Here is a 17,822-nt window from a genome sequence, read left to right as displayed (position 1 = left end):
CTGCTACGGCGCGGCCCTTCAGCTGCCTTACCTGCCTGGAGCTGCAGCCAGCCGAATCCTTTGTGTGCCTGGAGGGTGCATGAATGATTGATGGCGACCCTGCAGCTACTTCCTGGGTTACCTGTCCTTACCTATCCACCTGAGACAGGTGGCAAATAGGAAAGGAAGAACGCAGAGGCCGAGTCAGTAGATTGAGCCTTGAAGGAGGAGCGTCGGTGAGGGACAAATGTGATTCCTTATCTCAAGGTTGGGATCTTGTCCAGGTAGAGAGCGGACAGAATGGCCACGCCCACTCCCCGTGCCAGGTATGCCTTTTGTGCCACCTGGGGATGCCCTGGTCTCCTCCCATCTTGGAGGTTCTGGGCATTTTTGAGATGGAGACCCTTCAAAAATGCTACTCTGGAATGAGGGGAGGATTGTGACGGGAGGGTCTTGGGGAGAGGGTCAGCGGTGGCTGCTTCTACTCTCCAATCCTTACTATAAATACAGAACAGAATACCAGAAATGGAAGGGACCTTGGTGGTCTTCTAGTCCAAACCACCACTTCAGGCAGGAGACCCTATACCAGGGGTAGGCAACCTTGGCTCTTCTATATGACCTGTGGACTTCATCTCCCAGAATTCCTGAGTCAGCACGGCTGGTTGAGGAATTCTGGGTATTGAAGTCCATAAATCATAAAAGAGCCAAGGTTGCCTACCCCTGCCCTATACAAGTGACTGTCCAGTCTCTCCTTAGTTGGATCACCCACAACTTCTGGTGGCAAGCTGTTCCACTGGTTAATTGTCCTCACTGTTAGGAAGTTTCTCCTTAATTCCAGGTTGCTTTTCTCCTTGATTGGTTTCCATCCGTTGCTTCTTGTCCTGCCTTCAGCTGCTTTGGAGAATTGGTTGACTCCCCCCACCCCGCTTCTTTGGGGCAGCCCCTCAAGTACTGGAATATTGTCATCGTGCCCCCCACCCCAGTCCTCCTTTTCTCTGGAATTGACATACCCCAAATACTGCAACCATCCTTTGCATGTTTTAGCCTCCAGCATCTTTGTTGCTCTTCTCTGCCCTCTTTCTAAAGCCTCAGCGTCTTTTCTGCACGGCGGTGACCAGAACTGAGTTCGCTTCATGATTTCCTTCCCCAAATATCAGAAATTGAATGCCAAGAGGCTGAGTACATGGGCTGCCTTTAATAACAGCAAAACTATTTAGCTAAGGCATAACAAAAAAGTCACGGAACAGAACTAGAGGTGTCCTTTCAGGAGGAGATTCTCGTGGCTGGCCGGGAGGGCATTTTGGATACTGCAGACCTAATCTAGTATATCAAATGACTCCACCTTCATCAAGCTGGATTAATTAGAAGGCAGGTAGACCCTCCTTGCATTAAGAGGCTCTCCATGCCGTGTTGTCAATCACAGGGAAATTTGAGCTGCCACATGTCTTAAGGCAGGGGTCTTCAAACGTGGCCCTTTTATGACTTGTGGACTTCAACTCCCAGAATTCCTCAGCCAGCATGGATGGACTTCACCTAAAATTCCTGTCAGCATGGATGGACTTCAACTCCCCGAATTGCCCAGCCATCCAGAAACAATACCCTAAGCCAGGGGTCTTCAAACGTGGCCCTTTTATGACTTGTGGACTTCAACTCCCAGAATTCTGGGAGTTGAAGTCCACAAGTCATAAAAGGGCCACGTTTGAAGACCCCTGGTCTAAGACCTACACTTGCTGGGTCCCTCACCTTGGATGCCTCAACAACTTATAAAATAGGTTGGCAGACAGACGAAGGTCTCCCCCAGATGACTTTCATGTTCTGGGGTGCCAATGGCTTGAGTCCCATCAGACAGTGAAGACCCCCTTAGCCAAAACCCCTTTGGTCCAGCCCGTGACACAAAACTGGCCAATGTGGGGGTGTTCAGCAGTTGAGGTGGGCGTCCACAAGCACTTGCTTAGCAGGGCAGTTGAGAGAGTTGTTAACCATTTTGACCCGAGTCGGTGCCAATGATTCAATGGTTCGGGAATTGCGTTTTGCCTGGTCACCAAATCCGGCCCCTTTCTGGATTTTATCGTGGGCTGCAAACTCACCAGGCTGGTCTTGCCCAAGGCTGAACCACCAGAAGCCTCCAATGCTGTTTTTGTGCCAATGTGGGCAGGCAGCTGTCCTCTGACCTGCAACTATTTGGGGTCCCTGAAAGGGCTGTGACTGTCTGGAGCAGGGCTCTTCAAACTTGGCGACTTTAAGACTTGTGGACTTCAACTCCCAGAATTCCTCAGCTAGCTGAGGAATTCTGGGAGTTGAAGTCCACAAGTCTTAAAGTCGCCAAGTTTGAAGAGCCCTGATCTGGGGGCTGTTGGTGGGGCCCTGGGTGGACAGACGGCCCCGGGTCCCTTCCAGCAGGGCACAGCTTCTGTTTTTGCGTGGGCGTTAAATTCACAATCCCAAGTTGTTCCCTGCTTAAGGCAATTCAGGCTACAAACGTCAATAAGGCTTTAAAAAACAGACTTGCTCCCGATGAGTTTCCTTCACTTGTGATTGTCTAGCAAAAAGCACCCCTCTCTCCATCTTGCTTCTCATCCTGTCATTTTACAGATAGCCCTCGACTTATGAACCCCTAAATTTCTGTTGTTAGGCGAGAAAACTCCTACGACCTCCCTTGCCACAGTTGTTAAATGAATCACTGTAGTTGATAAGTCAGTAACCCGGCTGTTACGTGAATCTGGCTTCCCCCCTTGATCTGTCAGAAGGTCGCCAAAGGGGATCACGGGATCTTGGGACACTGCGACCGTCCTAAGTGTGAACCGGTTGCCAAGCGTCTGAATTGTGATCCCATGATCACGGGGAGGCTGCGAGTGTCGTAAGGGTGAAAAATGGACATAAGTCACTTTTTCAGTGCCGTTGTAACTCTGTAAGTCTAGGACAGGGCTCTCCAAACATGGCTGGCTGAGGCATTCTGGGAATTGAAGTCCACAAGTCTTAAAGCGGCCGAGTTTGAAGACCCCTGGTCTAGGACAGGGGTAGGCAACCATGGCTCTTTTATGACTCGTGGACTTCAACTCCCAGAATTCCTGAGCCAGCCATGCTGAGGGGAAAGGGAGAGGTTTCCAAGCTGAGCCATGCTGGCTCAGGAATTCTGGGAGTTGAAGTCCACCAGTCATGAAGGGGCCACAGTTTAGTTTAGTTTAGTTTATTATATTTGTATCCCCCCTGCTGGCTCAGGAATTCTGGGAGTTGAAGTCCACGAATCCTAAAAGAGCCAAGGTTGCCTAACCCTGGTCTAGGATTACCTGTATTATCCCCCTCCCCGATCTTCCCTTCTCTGTTGCTCCCTAGAGGAGCTGTTTGACTTGTTCTGTTCCTCCAAGTTTGCTAGCTATTTCCTTCCTGCCCGTTTTTCCGCGATCTGGAAAAACCAGTTGCCTGCAGGCCCAGCTTCCATCCCCAGGGTCCACAGCTGGCAGAGGATGATGGGCAGCAAGGAGCCACCTCTAACACTGCAGCTTCCGCACCGCCCTGGAGAACCTCTTCAGCTCCTTCTCCCCGTGTCTCCACCTCCTGACCCAGGAGAGGACGAGGCGGTTGCTGAGACGGTGCCCCATGGCCAGGACCACCGTGCCCGGCCCCCCTGCCAGCTCTTCGCAGGAGCAGGCCTCGCCGTCCACCAGCCACAGGACTGGCTTCTTCCGCTCGTCTTCGGACCAGTTGACCTGCTTGTAAAGCGTCCGGCCACGAAGCTCTGGGATGACTTTCAGGTCACCCCCAACGCCTGATAAGGATTTGATGGTCATCTTCAGAGCTGAAAGAGGGAGAAGGAAGAGGGCAACTGGGGGTCAAGACTTAATACACAATAACAGAGGGACCTTGGAGGTCTTCTAGTCCAACCCCTTGCTCAGGCAGGAGACACTGCACCATCCCAGACTAACGGCTGTCCAGTTTCTTCTTGAAGACCTCCAGTGTTGGGAGCACCCACAACTTCTGGAGGGAAGCTGTTCTATCATCTGTCTGTCTATCTGTCTCCATCCATCCATCCATTTTCTATCTTGTCTGTCCATCTCTCTGTCTGTCTTTCTGTCATATCCATCTTATCTTTCTGTCTCAGAGAATCAGAGAGTTGGATGAGACCTTGAAGATCTTCTAGTCCAGGGGTCTTCAAACGTGGCCCTTTTATGACTGGTGGACTTCAACTCCCAGAATTTCTCAGCTAGGTACACTGGCTGAGGAATTCTGGGAGTTGAAGTCCACAAGTCACAAAAGGGCCAAGTTTGAAGACCCCTATTCTAGTCCAGTCCTATACCATTCCAGACAAATGGCTGTCCGGTCTCATCTTGAAAAACTCCAGTGATGGAGCACCCACAACTTCTGAACACAGGCTGTTCTATTTATTAATTGCTCTCAATGTTAGGAAATTTCTCTCCTTGACGGGTTTGCCTCCATTCCTTCTTGTGCTGCCTTCAGGCGCTTTTGGGAACAGGTGGACCCCCCCTCTTCTTTGAGGCAGCCCCTCAAATATTGGAAGACTGCTATCATGCCCCCTCCCCCCCCAGTCCTTCTCTTCATTAGACTGGACTTACCCAGTTCCCTCAACTGTTCCTCTTAATAACAGAATACCGGAAGGGAATTTGGAGGTCATCTAGTCCAACCCCCCCACCCCATTTCAGACAAACAGCTGCCCAACCTTCTCCAAACTCACCAAAATCCTGGTTGCAGATTTTCTCCAAAAAATCCTTCTCACTCTCTCCAGAATCATGGCATGCTGTGCATACGGCATCTGGAAGGGGACAACAAAGAGAGGAGGGCAGGGTGAACATCCGGGGCGGGGGGGGGGGGAAATCTCCTGGAAAAGGTGAAAGGCAGAGCCCCCCCTCCCACCCACCCCAGGCGGCTGGTAGGAACCACAGCAACAAAAAGCAGGGGTCTGGGGGCAGCTCTTGCAACAAATTTCTTTTGATGAACTTACAGGGTAAGCAAAGAGACAGGGCCAAGTCAGATTCACTTACCAACCGTGTTACTGACTTAGCAACTACAATGGTTCGCCTTACGACGGTGGCAAGAAAGGCCATTAAAATGGGGCAAAATTGACTTAACAACTGACTCGCTGGGCCACTGAAATTTTGGGCTCAATTGTTTGTCTAAAGTCGTGGGCTAACTGCAAATGGAGGTTATGGTTTATTGTTTTAATGTATTTTTACTGGTTTTACTGTATGTCACCTAGAGTTGCCACCAGGCCGGATGGGAAGCATAGAAGTTGAATGAATGAATGAATGAATGAATGAATGAAGCCATTGAACGTATATGTGGTGGCTATGTTTCCCCCCTCCCTGCCCCCTGGATCAGGGAAAGATCTAGGAGGTATGCGGAGGGAGGGAGGGACAGAGAAAGAGGAGAGAGAGAGAGAGAAAGAGAGAGGAGAGAGAGAGAAGAGCGAGAAAGAGAGGAGAGAGAGAAAGAGAGGAGAGAGAGAAGAAAGAGAGAGAGAGAGAGAGAGAGAGAGAGGAGAGAGAGGAGAGGAAAGAGAGAGAGGAGAGAGAGAGATCCCTAGCACTTCAGATCCACTCCAACCACGGGGATTGTTTTTTATTTTATTTTATTTTTTTTGCAAATCAGCTCTCCAGGATGTTTAGATTTCCGCTAGTTGCTGGGTGACCCAGCTTGTCTGTGACCGCAATCAAGCTTGGATGGGTTTCCTCTTCATTGTGCTGGAGGTGCTGGACCCCCACTCATCCCTTGGCTGATGTTGCAAGAGACTCCCCCCCCTCAGCTCTGCTCCTAGTAGGAGATTGAGGAAAGCCAGGGAGGCACTGAGGAATGGTTGGGAGGAGAGGGGAGGGGGCAGAGCTGAATGTCCTCTCCCTCCTGAGCAGGGAGGAGCTGGTCCCAGCTGGGGGGGGGGAAAGGGGGGGGATAAGTATCACACTGTGGGGTCCTTGGTGTTCTCTGAGCTTGAAGATGTTTCATGACCGAACTGGGCAACATCCTTAGCACTGACGACATTCCCTAGTTGGGTCATGAAATGTCTGCAAGAAAACTGCCAAGGTCAGAGAACACCAAGGACCCCACAGTCTTCCTTCCTTCCTTCCTTCCTTCCTTCCTTCCTTCCTTCCTTCCTTCCTTCCTTCCTTCCTTCCTTCCTTTCCTTCCTTCCTTCCCTCCCTCCCTCCCTTCCTCCCTCCCTCCCTCCCTCCCTCTCCTTCTCCTCCTCCCCCTCCCTTCCTAGCACTGATGTTGTTCCCTAGTTGGGTCATGAAATGTCTGCAAGAAAACTGCCAAGGTCAGAGAACACCAAGGACCCCACAGTCTTTCCTTCCTTCCTTCCTTCCTTCCTTCCTTCCTTCCTTCCTTCCTTCCTTCCTTCCTTCCTTCCTTCCCTCCCTCCCTCCCTCCCTCCCTCTCCTTCTCCTCTTCCCCCTCCCTTCCTAGCGCTGATGTTGTTCCCTAGTTGGGTCATGAAACGTCTGCAAGGAAACCACCCAGCTCAGAAAGTATCAGAGACCCCAAAGTTCAACGCTGAGCTACAAAGATTCTCTTCTATCTTTTAAGAATTACTCCCCCCCCCCATACACACACAACCGAGTTCTACCCTCTGGAAAACTCTGCAGTTGCCACAAAGTGAGTTTTCTCTATCAGAGGGGTGAGGAGGAGACCAACAGGAAAATGCCCCTTGCAAATGCTGGTGAAGGATGGGTGGCTGCTGTGTGTGGCTGTGTCTTCAGTGACAACCAAGTGTGTCCTCTTTAAATTGGAGGAAAGAGGGCTTGAGAGAATCGTGGTGTGTATGTTTGTGTGTGTGTGTGTGTGAGAGAGAGAGAGAGAGAAGGCATTTTGCAAGTATGAAGGGACTCTGATGTAAGTGGACCTTCCTCAACTGATTTGCATCCTCTTTTTTGTTGGTCTTGTGTAAATATTTGGCAATGCCGCCTCACCAGATCTCACCTCCTTCCTTAATCCCTTTGTACACAGGCTCAACAGCTCTTTGGCAAACAATTCCCTCCCCCCCTTCCACCCCCCCCCAGGCTGAAGAAGTGTCCTTGTTCCGGCTGTTAATACCAATCAGGGCTATTAAGAACATCAAAGAGCAGAAGAGAATGGAGAAGAGAAGGAATGAAATCAAGTCCTTGTAGCTCAGGGCTGAACTGGGGGGGGGGGTTGGGGGGGAGTCCTTGAGTTTGGTGGTTTTCTTGCAGACTTTTGCAGAACAACTAATCGGTGGAACGGAACGGCTCCCCTCCAGAAGAGACTGGGCAGCCCTGGGCAGAATATCAGAGTGGGAAGGGACCTTAGTGGCCTTCTAGTGCAGCCCCCTGTTCAGGCGGGAGACCCTTCCCCATTCCATGCAAACGGTTGTCCAATCTCCCCTTAAAAATGACTTCACTGACGACGTTCCCTCGCTGGGTCCTGAAATGTCAAACAACTAAGCTCAGAGAGCACCAAGGACACCCCACCAACAGAAGAATTCTGGAGGGGGGATTAGGGTTATATCTATCTCTATCTTCTATCTCTATCTAGCTATCATCTAGTATCAGCTCTCTCTCTCTCCTCTCTCTCTCTCTTCTTTTTCCTCTCTCTCTTCTCTCTCTCTTTCTCTCTTCTCTTTCTCTCTCTTCTCTCCTTTCTCTTTCTCTCTCTTTCTCCTTTCTCTTTCTCTCTCTTCTCTTTCTCTTTCTCTCTCTTTCTCTCTCCTCTCTCCTCTCTCTCTCTTCTTCTCTCTCACACCCACCCCCCACACACTGGGGAATTCAGATTCACTTAGCAAGTGTGTGGACTAACTTAACAACTGCAGTGATCCACTTTACGACAAGGAAGATCGCCGAAGGGGGCAAAACTCACTCAATACGTGTCTCTCTTAGCAGCGGATATTTTGGCCTCCCCGCGGTAAGGGCCGCAGCACATGCTGCATATATGCACCAATGGGGATGGTGGTGTCCCCCCAAAGGGTCAGCTTGCTCCAAGCAGTGCCTTGGCCTGGGGTGTGGGGGGGTCACCCTCCAGCCCCACTGCCAGCCTGTCTCTCCCCCCCCCTGGATCCCTTTTGCCCGCCTGCTTACCTTCTCGGGGCGGCTGTTCTTGGTCGTTGGGACCCACCGGGGGGATGCAGAGCTCGTTGCCCCCAGGAAACCGGCTGCAGTTCAGCATGTCGGGCCAAGGGAATCCGAAGGCGGCCATGACGGGCAGGCAGCTGTCCCGGACGGCCTCACAAAGTGACCGGCAGGGGAAGATGGGCTCGTCCATCTGGCTGATGCAGACGGGGGCAAAGAGAGAGCAGAGGAACTTCTTGGTCTCCCGGTGGCACCGCTTGGTCAGGAGCGGCACCCAGGAGGCTGCCTGCTGCAGGGCCTCCTTCATGGTGTCGTGTCCCAGTAGGTTGGGCAGACGCATCTCGCTGTAGCCCACGCCGTGGCACAGTGCCATGCTGCTGGGCACCGGCTTGCAGGCACTGCGCCGGGAGCTGAGCTGCACCAGGTGATGCTGGAAGGAGGAGGAGAGGCCCCAGCAGCCCCAGAGGGCCATCAGAAGCAGGAGGGGAGCCCGGGCAGCCATCGGGCACCTGGAGGAGAGAGAGAGGGGGGGCAGTCACTTGGGGAACTTGGGGGTCAGCCTCTTCTCCAAAGGCCCTGAAGAAGGCAGGACCAATAAACAATGGATGGAAACTGATCAAGGAGAGAAGCGACCTGGAACTAAGGAGAAACTTCCTGACAGGGAGGACAATTAACCAGTGGAACGGCTTGCCACCAGAAATTATGGGTGCTCCATCACTGGGGGTTTTTAAGAACAGATTGGACAGGCATTTGTCTGAAATGGTGTGGGGTCTCCTGCCTCAGCAGGGGTTTGGTCTAGAATCAGGGGTAGGCAACCTGGCCTCTTTTATGACTCGTGGACTTCAACTCCCAGAATTCCTGAGTCAGCCATGCTGAGGGGAGAGGGAGAGGTTTCCAAGCTGAGCTAAGCTGGCTGAGGAATTCTGGGAGTTGAAGTCCTTGAGTCATGAAGGGGGCAAGGTTTCCTCCATGCTGGCTGAGGAATTCTGGGAGTTGAAGTCCAGGAGTCATGAAGGGGCCACAGTTCCCCCATGCTGGCTGAGGAATTCTGGGAGTTGAAGTCCACAAGTCATAAAAGAGCCAAGGTTGCCTACCCCTGGTAGATAGAAGATAGATAAAAGGTCCCTTCCAATTCTGATATTTTGTATTTTTCTGTAGTAGAGGAGAGTGGCTTGTCCCCTATGGGTTTTGAGGCTGATTCTTCCCTCCTTGACTAGCTGGTGGGTCCTTTCACCCCCCACCTCAAAAGCAGAGGTTTCGCCCTGCAAACTCTACTCTCAAAGTAAGCCTGAAAAAGTTCACAAGAGGTTGCAAGTCCCTTGCAGAAGGAGCCACAGGAAAGGAAGAAGGCTTCCAAGAAGAGTCAGGACAGCCATTTGTCTGGAGTGGTCTCCTGCTTGAGCAGGGGGCTGGACTGGATGACCTCCAAAGTCCCTTCCAACTCTGGCATTCTGTAATCTGAGCTGGCCAGAACCCCGGACACGTCCCCTCTTCTGTCCCGGTTAGGGGGCCTCCATCCCGCCGCTTCTCTGCAGGGTGCCCTACGGAGCGAGGCGGGGAAGTACCCCCGTCCCCCTTTCAGGGGGTTTGTGGGAGCCCGCAAGCAGGGGCGACGCGGGAGGAGCATCGCCGGGGGGGAAGCGGGTCTCTGCTTGCACGGAGCCCGCAGATGCGCTCCGCTAAGCCGCGCGTGGAACGGAGGGACCTGGAGGGGAAGCCGCGGGCCGGGGGCGTCCTGGGCAGCCCCCCCGTCCGCCGCTCGCCACGTTTCCCGGGGCTTGCTCTCCCTCTGCCCGCCAAGAGCAAGTCCTGCCCAGCCTCCCCACGGCTCCCACGCGCGCCGCACCTGCCGAGGCTGAGAAGCTCCTTCACCTGGAAGCCGCGCGGGCCGCGTCCGTCTGCGAGAGGCGGCCGGGAGGGGACTCTGCAAGGCGGCGCTCGGGCCAGGCAGAAGCCCCGGCCTCCCTCCGCCCCCCCCCGCCCCCCCTCGCCTGGCCTTGGACGGCGGCCAGGGGACGCAGAGCTGCTATCGCGCCCAGGCATCAGCGGGGCTGAGCCAGGAGGACGGCCTTACGCCGGAGCCCCCCCCCGCCTTTGCCCCCCCTCCGACGCCTGGAGTTCTCTGCCCGCGTGGGGAGGGGCGCGGCTCGGCCCCGCGGGTCCCAGACCCCGCCAAGCCCGCAGCCAGGAGGCGGCTTAGGATGGGGCGCAGGGAGGGTCTGGAGCGGGGCGCACCCCTGCTGGCAAAACGGCGTCGGGGCTGGCACCGCGAGGAGGGGACCTTCGGGCAGGGGGGTGGGCAGCGAGAGGGGCGCACGCCTTTCAAGGGCTCTGCCTGGCTTAGCGCAACAGCCGCGTCTGGAGAGAGGCGCAGTGGGGGGGGGGAAGCCCTTGTGAGGTGATCTCAGGATGGATCGATGGATCGTTAAAGGTGCTTCCAAGTAAAAGCATCACGCAGAGATGCAATCATATTAGCTTTATTCAATGGTAGATCAAAGAGAAAGAGATACTTGGCATGGAAGCATTCATGCCTGCATGTGAGAGAGAAATAAAATAAAAGCAAGCTAGCATTACATCAGCGTTTCCCAACCTTAGGAACTTGAAGATGCGTGGACTTCAACTCCCAGAATTCCCCAGCCAGCTATGCTGGCTGGGGAATTCTGGGAGTTGAAGTCCACGCATCTTCAAGTTCCTAAGGTTGGGAAACGCTGCATTACATAACTAAAACAGAAGAAGAACTAGAAGCTAGGAGTAGAAGTAGAATTAGAACAAAGAGCAGCCCCTCGTGCAGAGGTATTTATGGGGGGTCTTGGTCCCTCCCTGACCATAAAACACTCTCACCAATGGGGCTGCAGGAGTCTGAGACCCCTGACTCATCAGTGGAAGCAAAGAAGCCTCTTTGCTCCCATCAGATGACCTTTTTGGGGAACTGCCAATGGCCGGCACAAAACATCTAACAGCCCTAAACTCCCGCTTGCCAGGACGGAGAGGGAGGGGAAGAGGGGGAGGACTCTAACCCTAACCTGCACCCCCCCAAAAAACACCCCAAATCGGCCCCCTCGGTGCAAGGAGCGGAGCCGGGCAGGAGAGCTGGCGCAGAAACTCCCGGGGGTGGCGGCGCGTTCCTGCTCACCCGCGGATGCTGCCTGGAATCGCCCGACGCCCCGCGGCGGATGAGAGGGATCCTGGCGACTAAGCGATCCCCACCCCCCCGGGAAGAGTTGCGGAGTCTGGGATTCCCCCACCAGAGCCCCGGCGCGGTGGGCGCAGAAAAGCCTGGCGAGCGCGGCCGGAGGAGAAGACCCCTGGAGACGCCTTCCAAAGAGTCGAAGGCGGGCCGGCGGGGGGGGGGGGAAACTCGGAGTGGGAAGGGGCGGTGGGGGGGGAGGGAGGGAAGTACACAATAGTGTTACCCAACGTTCAGTCCCCTCCCTCCGGCTCCTCTTTGCCCCCTCCCCCCCGAGAGCGACCCCTGCTGCGTTCCGGATCAGCATTCATGCCTGCATGTGAGAGAGAAATAAAATAAAAGCAAGCTAGCATTACATCAGCGTTTCCCAACCTTAGGAACTTGAAGATGCGTGGACTTCAACTCCCAGAATTCCCCAGCCAGCTGGCTGGGGAATTCTGGGAGTTGAAGTCCACGCATCTTCAAGTTCCTAAGGTTGGGAAACACTGTTTTAGAGAGCCCTGTTTTAGATCGGGACCAACTTTTCTGCGCCTTAGGCCGAGAAAGCGAAATTCCAGCATTTTCTAAATCCAGGAGTTCCTTTGGGGGGGGGGGGTTTCTGCAAGGAAGATTATTATTTATTTATCAAATGGCGAACGCATCAGATTTTGAGAAAAAAAGACACCAAAGATAATGCAAAGCATGACATTTAAAATATTATAAACCTATGTCTAGATTACAGATATAACTTTTTTGCTTTGTTTCTCGCAGCCAGAAAATCAGCAAAATCTCCATCGTAGGCTCCGTTTTGGCACTCTGCTATATGGTGGATAATGTGCTTTTCGGCTTCGCAAGTCACAACTTGACAGTGGTGTTTTGCTCACATAGAGGGGCCTTCGCACATCTAGTGTGGCCAGTGCGAATTCGGTCCAGTTTTGTCCGTATCTTGTGGGGCTGATTAAATCCAGGAGGTTTATCTGACATGCCAGGCAAACTTTGACACTGTGGGGGCTAATTTTCTATCCAATATTGTTTCCGCATATTGTGCATGTCAAAATTATCTTCTGCAAGTACTTTAGCAGTAGAAATACAGTGGTACCTTAGTACTCAAATGTTTAGTCCCAGTACTCATTGTTTGTCTATTACTCAACACATAAACTAAAATTTGTCGGTGTTGGCTGCCTTGCAACTCACTACATGATTCCTCTATATGGGAAAGATTGGTTTGCTACTGTAGGAAGTCGGCACACGCACCCCTCCTGGAGAATGAAATATTTTGGGGGATATTAAAAGAAAGGCAGAATATTATATTTCCCCAAAAGAGAAATGGGAAAAAATCTTAGGTAGAAAGAGCCCCCCCCATCTCTTTTTCCTCAGGCAGAAATGGAGATTTTGCAATTCCTTCACAAAGACTGGGGTCAATCTATTCATAAGCAATGTAGTGAGCTTGTGCCTTTTGCTATCCTAATAGTGGTGGGTTAATCCTGTTATGTACTAAAGGTCTTGTCTTGTCCTTAGAAATTGGGTGGGGGAATGTAAATTCTTAATCCCATCAGCTATGGGATGGGATTAAGAATTTACATTCCCCCACCCAATTTCTAAGGACAAGACAAGACCTTTAGTACATAACAGGATTAACCCACCACTATTAGGATAGCAAAAGGCACAAGCTCACTACATTGCACAACCCCCTGGAGCAGGGGTCCACAAACATGGCCACTTTAAGACTTGTGGACTTCCCCAGCCTGGCTGGGGAATCCTGGGAGTTGAAGTCCACAAGTTTTAAAGTGGCCACGTTTGAGGACCCCTGCCCTGGAGCATCTCCATCAGAACCTTATAAAGACCCACCCGCTCTCAACTCCATTTTGTCATGCAGTTGCTGGTTCCGCTCATCAATAAACAGAATTTCTTTCAAAAGCAGCCTCCATTTTATTCCCAGCTTGGAACTGGAGCTGATTTTTCTTCCAAGGGTACTCATTGTTTTCGGTACTTATTGCGCTTCCCAGAACCAATTAATGATGAGTATCGAGGTAGCACTGTATCTAGATAAAACACAACAACAGCCCACGTAATTCCAATTCATAGCAGTACCTGGATGTATAGATTTCAACTTTTTTTCCCTCCAGAAAGGGAAGATGTTAAACAGGCAGGAAAGAGGGAGTGCCATAATAGGAAATCCGCTGCTGAGTGAGGGGTGGACTTGATGAACTCTCTGGATCCTTCTGCTTCTATGATGCAGTGCGTGCTTGTGAGGGGGTGTTCCCCAAAGTGTGGCCAAAAGGTCAATACGGTGTCCGCAATGGTGCCATTACAGCTCTGCCTGTTTTGTGTGGTGCTCACCAAAAACAAAGCTGGGATTGTATTGCATCCGGTGGTCCCAACCCCAGCAGACAGCCCTGGATTGTGGGCAGCAAAGGTCTGAGGTGGCTCTGGGTTCAAGACATGAGAAAGAGGATCGTGGTCTACTTAGCCTGGGTTTCCCTCAATATTCCATCCTGGGTTTTTTGGATGGCAGGCTAACGAAAGAGCACCTGCTTCATTTTAATTCGTTTTCAACACTCCTTGCCTGTTTAACATTTTATATTATTTATTTGTCAAATTTATTTGCCACCTACCATATATCACTGTGGGGCTGCCCTACTCTACAATAGTAAAAGGAAAGAAAATGATCAGAGTGTGAACGGAAGTAAAATAATGGAGCAATACTATAAACATTGAAAAAGAACACGAGAATAAATAACATCAATATAATCACCCAAAAGATGGATGGATGGAGAGCAGAGCAGAAGTGTGTGTGTGTGTGTGTGTACACGTTGAGTCTGCCATCACTCCAGCAGCCCCCTCCAGTGTGGGACTCCACCATCTGGACCCCAGGCGAACCGGCAGGGCCAGGAAATTTAACAATTAATATTTGATATGCTGTTTTTATGCTTTTTATATTTGATTGGACACTGCCCAGATGCAGGGCTAGGCAACCTCTGCTCTTTTATGACTCATGGACTTCAACTCCCAGAATTCCTGAGCCAGCCATTCGGAGGGGAAAGGGAGAGTTTCCAAGCTGAGCCATGCTGGTTCAGGAATTCTGGGAGTTGAAGTCCACAAGTCATGAAGGGGCCAGCGTTCCCCCATGCAGGCTCAGGAATTCTGGGAGTTGAAGTCCACAAATCATGAAGGTGTCATAGATCCCCCCATGCTGGCTCAGGAATTCTGGGAGTTGAAGTCCACGAGTCATAAAAGAGCCAAGGTGCTGCAGCTGCCAAAAAAGCCAACTCAGTGCTGGGCTGCATCAACAGAGGGATAGAATCAAGATCGTGTGAAGTGCTAATACCACTTTACAAGGCCTTGGTAAGGCCACACTTGGAATACTGCGTCCAATTTTGGTCACCATGATGTAAAAAAGATCTTGAGACTCTGGAAACAGTGACAAAATTGATCAGGGGAGGCTAAAACATACAAAGAACAGCTGGAATTGGGTATGTCTAGTTTAACAAAGAGGAGGATGAGGGGTGACATGATAGTAGGGTTCCAGTATCTCAGGGGCTGCCCCAAAGAAGAGGCAGTCAACCTATTCTCCAAAGCGCCCAAAGGCAGGACAAGAAGCAACGGATGGAAACTCGTCAAGGAGAGAAGCAGCCTGGAACTAAGGAGAAATTTTCTGACAGGGAGAACAACTAACCAGTGGAACAACCTGCCTCCAGAACCTGTGAATGTTCCAGCACTGGAGGTTTTCAGGAAGAGACTACACAGGCACTTGTCTGAGATGGTATAGGTTCCCCTACTCGAGCAGGGGGCTGGACTAGAAGACCTCCAAGGTCCCTTCCAGATTCTATTCTATTCTATTCTATTCTATTCTATTCTATTCTATTCTATTCTATTCTATTCTATTCTATTCTATTCTATTCTATTCTATTCTATTCTATTCTATTCCTAATTCTAATTCTAATTCTAATTCTATTCAGTAATTCTATTCTATTCCATTCCATTCCATCCTATTTCTATTCTATTCTATTCTATTCTATTCTATTCTATTCTATTCTATTCTATTCTATTCTATTCTATTCTATTCTCTGCTCTACTCTATTCTATGGAACTGTTTGCTTCCAGACGTTGTGGCTGCTCCATCACTGGAAGTTTTAAAGAAGAGACTGGACAGCCATTTGTCCGGAGTGGTACGGGGTCTCCTGCTTGAGCAGGGGGCTGGACTAGAAGACCTCCAAGGTCCCTTCCAGATTCTATTCTATTCTATTCTATTCTATTCTATTCTATTCTATTCTATTCTATTCTATTCTATTCTATTCTATTCTATTCTATTCCTAATTCTAATTCTAATTCTATTCAGTAATTCTATTCTATTCCATTCCATTCCATCCTATTTCTATTCTATTCTATTCTATTCTATTCTATTCTATTCTATTCTATTCTATTCTATTCTATTCTATTCTATTCTATTCTCTACTCTATTCTATGGAACTGTTTGCTTCCAGACGTTGTGGCTGCTCCATCACTGGAAGTTTTAAAGAAGAGACTGGACAGCCATTTGTCCGGAGTGGTACGGGGTCTCCTGCTTGAGCAGGGGGGCTGGACTGGAAGACCTCCAAGGTCCCTTCCAACTCCGTTAATCCTGTTCTTCTCAGACGCTCAATGCCGTGAGCGCTGGGTGATGGGCACCCAAGGTCTGCTTAGAAATCCTGGCCAGAGTCCCAGGGAGGAACGGTCCCAACGGAAAGGCGTGGAGAGCCGGTGGATCCAATTTCCCTGTGCTAGTCGGGAGGGAAGGAAATTGAATAAATTGACAGCCAGACTGGCTGATCAGATCCAGGTCCCTGATGGCGCCTCCTCCTCCTCTCCCACCCTCCGGCCTGGCTGGAGCTGTGATGGTTGAGTGAACTTTCCCAGGAAGGACCGGCCCGCTCTGAGGCTTACAGATGCCCAAGGCCGCCTCCCCAAGGTTGGACCAGCCAGGCTGGGCCAACTCTCAGGAGGGGGGAGGGTCTCTCTCGCCCTCAGTCTGGGGGTCCGGGAGGAAAGGCTGAGCCATCAGCAGTGGCTCTCTCCCCTTGGCATCGCTCTCTGGCTTGTACAGGCAGTCCTCAACTTACGATGATTCGGCTGTAACCAGAAGTTACAGTTTTTCACACTTACGACACTCGCCGCCTCCCCGTGATCATTCGGAGGCTTGGTGTCCAACTCGTCAACCGGCTCTCCTAGGGAGCTACAAGAAGGGAAGATCGGGGAGGGGGTGGTAATACAGGCAGTCCTCGACTTACGAGTTCATTTAATGACCTCTCAGTTATAACGGCACTGAAAAAGCAACTTATGTCCATTTTTCACACTTACAATGCTTGGACGCTTGGCAGCCGACTCGCACTTACGACAGCCGCTGTGTCCCGGGGTTACATGATCCCCTTTTATGACCTTCTGGTCAGCAATGTCCATGGGAGATGCCGGACTCGCTTCACAGCCCTGTTACTCATTTAATAGCTGCAGCGATTCCCTTTAGAAATGTGGACAAAAAGGTCGTAAAGTGGGGCAAAACCCACTGAGCAAAGGTCTCGCTTAGCAGCAGAAATGCTGGGCTCAGCATTTGCGGTCGTAAGTGGAGGGCTACCTGTGTTGAAAAAATACCGCACTGTTTTAGTCAGGTTTAATAATAATAGTAAAATAATAATAATAATAATAATAATAATAATAATAATAATAATAATAATAATAATAATATAGAAATAAAAATGAATAATAATAATAAAAAACAGGTACCTGGTTGATACCTAGGATGCTGGCAGCAACCTGTGTCAACCATCTCAGCGCAAGTCAATTTGAATGTTCAGTTGATGTTCATGTTTAATGAATAAAACAATAACAATACTGGAAGTATTGTTTCAACAAAAACTCCAACACTGGAAGTTTTTAAGAAGAGACTGGACAGCCATTTGCCTGAAATGGTATAGGGTTTCCTGCCTGAGCAGGGGGGGTTGGACTAGATGACCTCCAAGGTCCCTTCCAACTACTTCTTCTTCTTCTTCTTCTTCTTCTTCTTCTTCTTCTTCTTCTTCTTCTTCTTCTTCTTCTTCTTCTTCTTCTTCTTCTTCATAATAATAATAATAATAATAATAATAATAATAATAACAACAACAGCAGCAATAAAATTGAAAGGGACCTTGAGGCCATCTAGTCCAACCCTCTTTAACACCTCTGGCAGTGAACAACAACCCCGCAGTGGAGGACAACAAAAACGAAGTTCTCCCTCCACAGAAACAAACAGACAAACTTCAGAGAAAGAGCAAAACTGAAGAATTTAGTAAATATCTGGTGGACAAAATTGCCCAGATTCAGGCTGGGCTGGACTCTGACTGGGCAGCATCTGACGAGAGGAAAATGATGAGTTTGGCCGAGAACATTTGGGAAGAGTTTGATCCTGTGACTCCGGATGAAGTGGACAGGATCATGGGGAAATTAAGTGCCGCCACGTGTTTGTTGGACCCGTGTCCCTCCTGGTTGGTCTATGCCTCTCGGGAGGTTACACGAGGCTGGCCCCTAGCAGTTATCAATGCCTCACTGAGTGAAGGGTACTTCCCTGCCGCCTTGAAAGAGGCGGTGGTAAGGCCCCTCCTTAAGAAACCTACATTGGACCCAGCTATTTTAAA

At 50.6% G+C, this 17,822-nt stretch overlaps 1 protein-coding gene across 1 annotated transcript; it reads right to left on the bottom strand.

Annotated features, from left to right (window-relative positions):
* Nucleotides 1-3,467: 3,467 nt before the first annotated feature.
* On the bottom strand, nt 3,468-12,162 carry LOC310640372 (secreted frizzled-related protein 2-like; the record flags this gene model as incomplete). The annotated part of the gene is given in 8 exon segments (XM_083362583.1): nt 3,468-3,775; nt 4,670-4,747; nt 8,022-8,521; nt 9,848-9,908; nt 9,911-9,975; nt 9,977-10,038; nt 11,146-11,288; nt 12,063-12,162. Coding segments are annotated over 8 exon segments (1,317 nt in total).
* Between the last annotated feature and the right edge of the window lie 5,660 nt (nt 12,163-17,822).

Source organism: Vipera ursinii (assembly GCF_947247035.1).
Source record: "Vipera ursinii genome assembly, chromosome: 4".
NCBI lineage: Eukaryota > Metazoa > Chordata > Lepidosauria > Squamata > Viperidae > Vipera > Vipera ursinii.
This window is presented reverse-complemented; position numbering and strand designations above follow the sequence as displayed.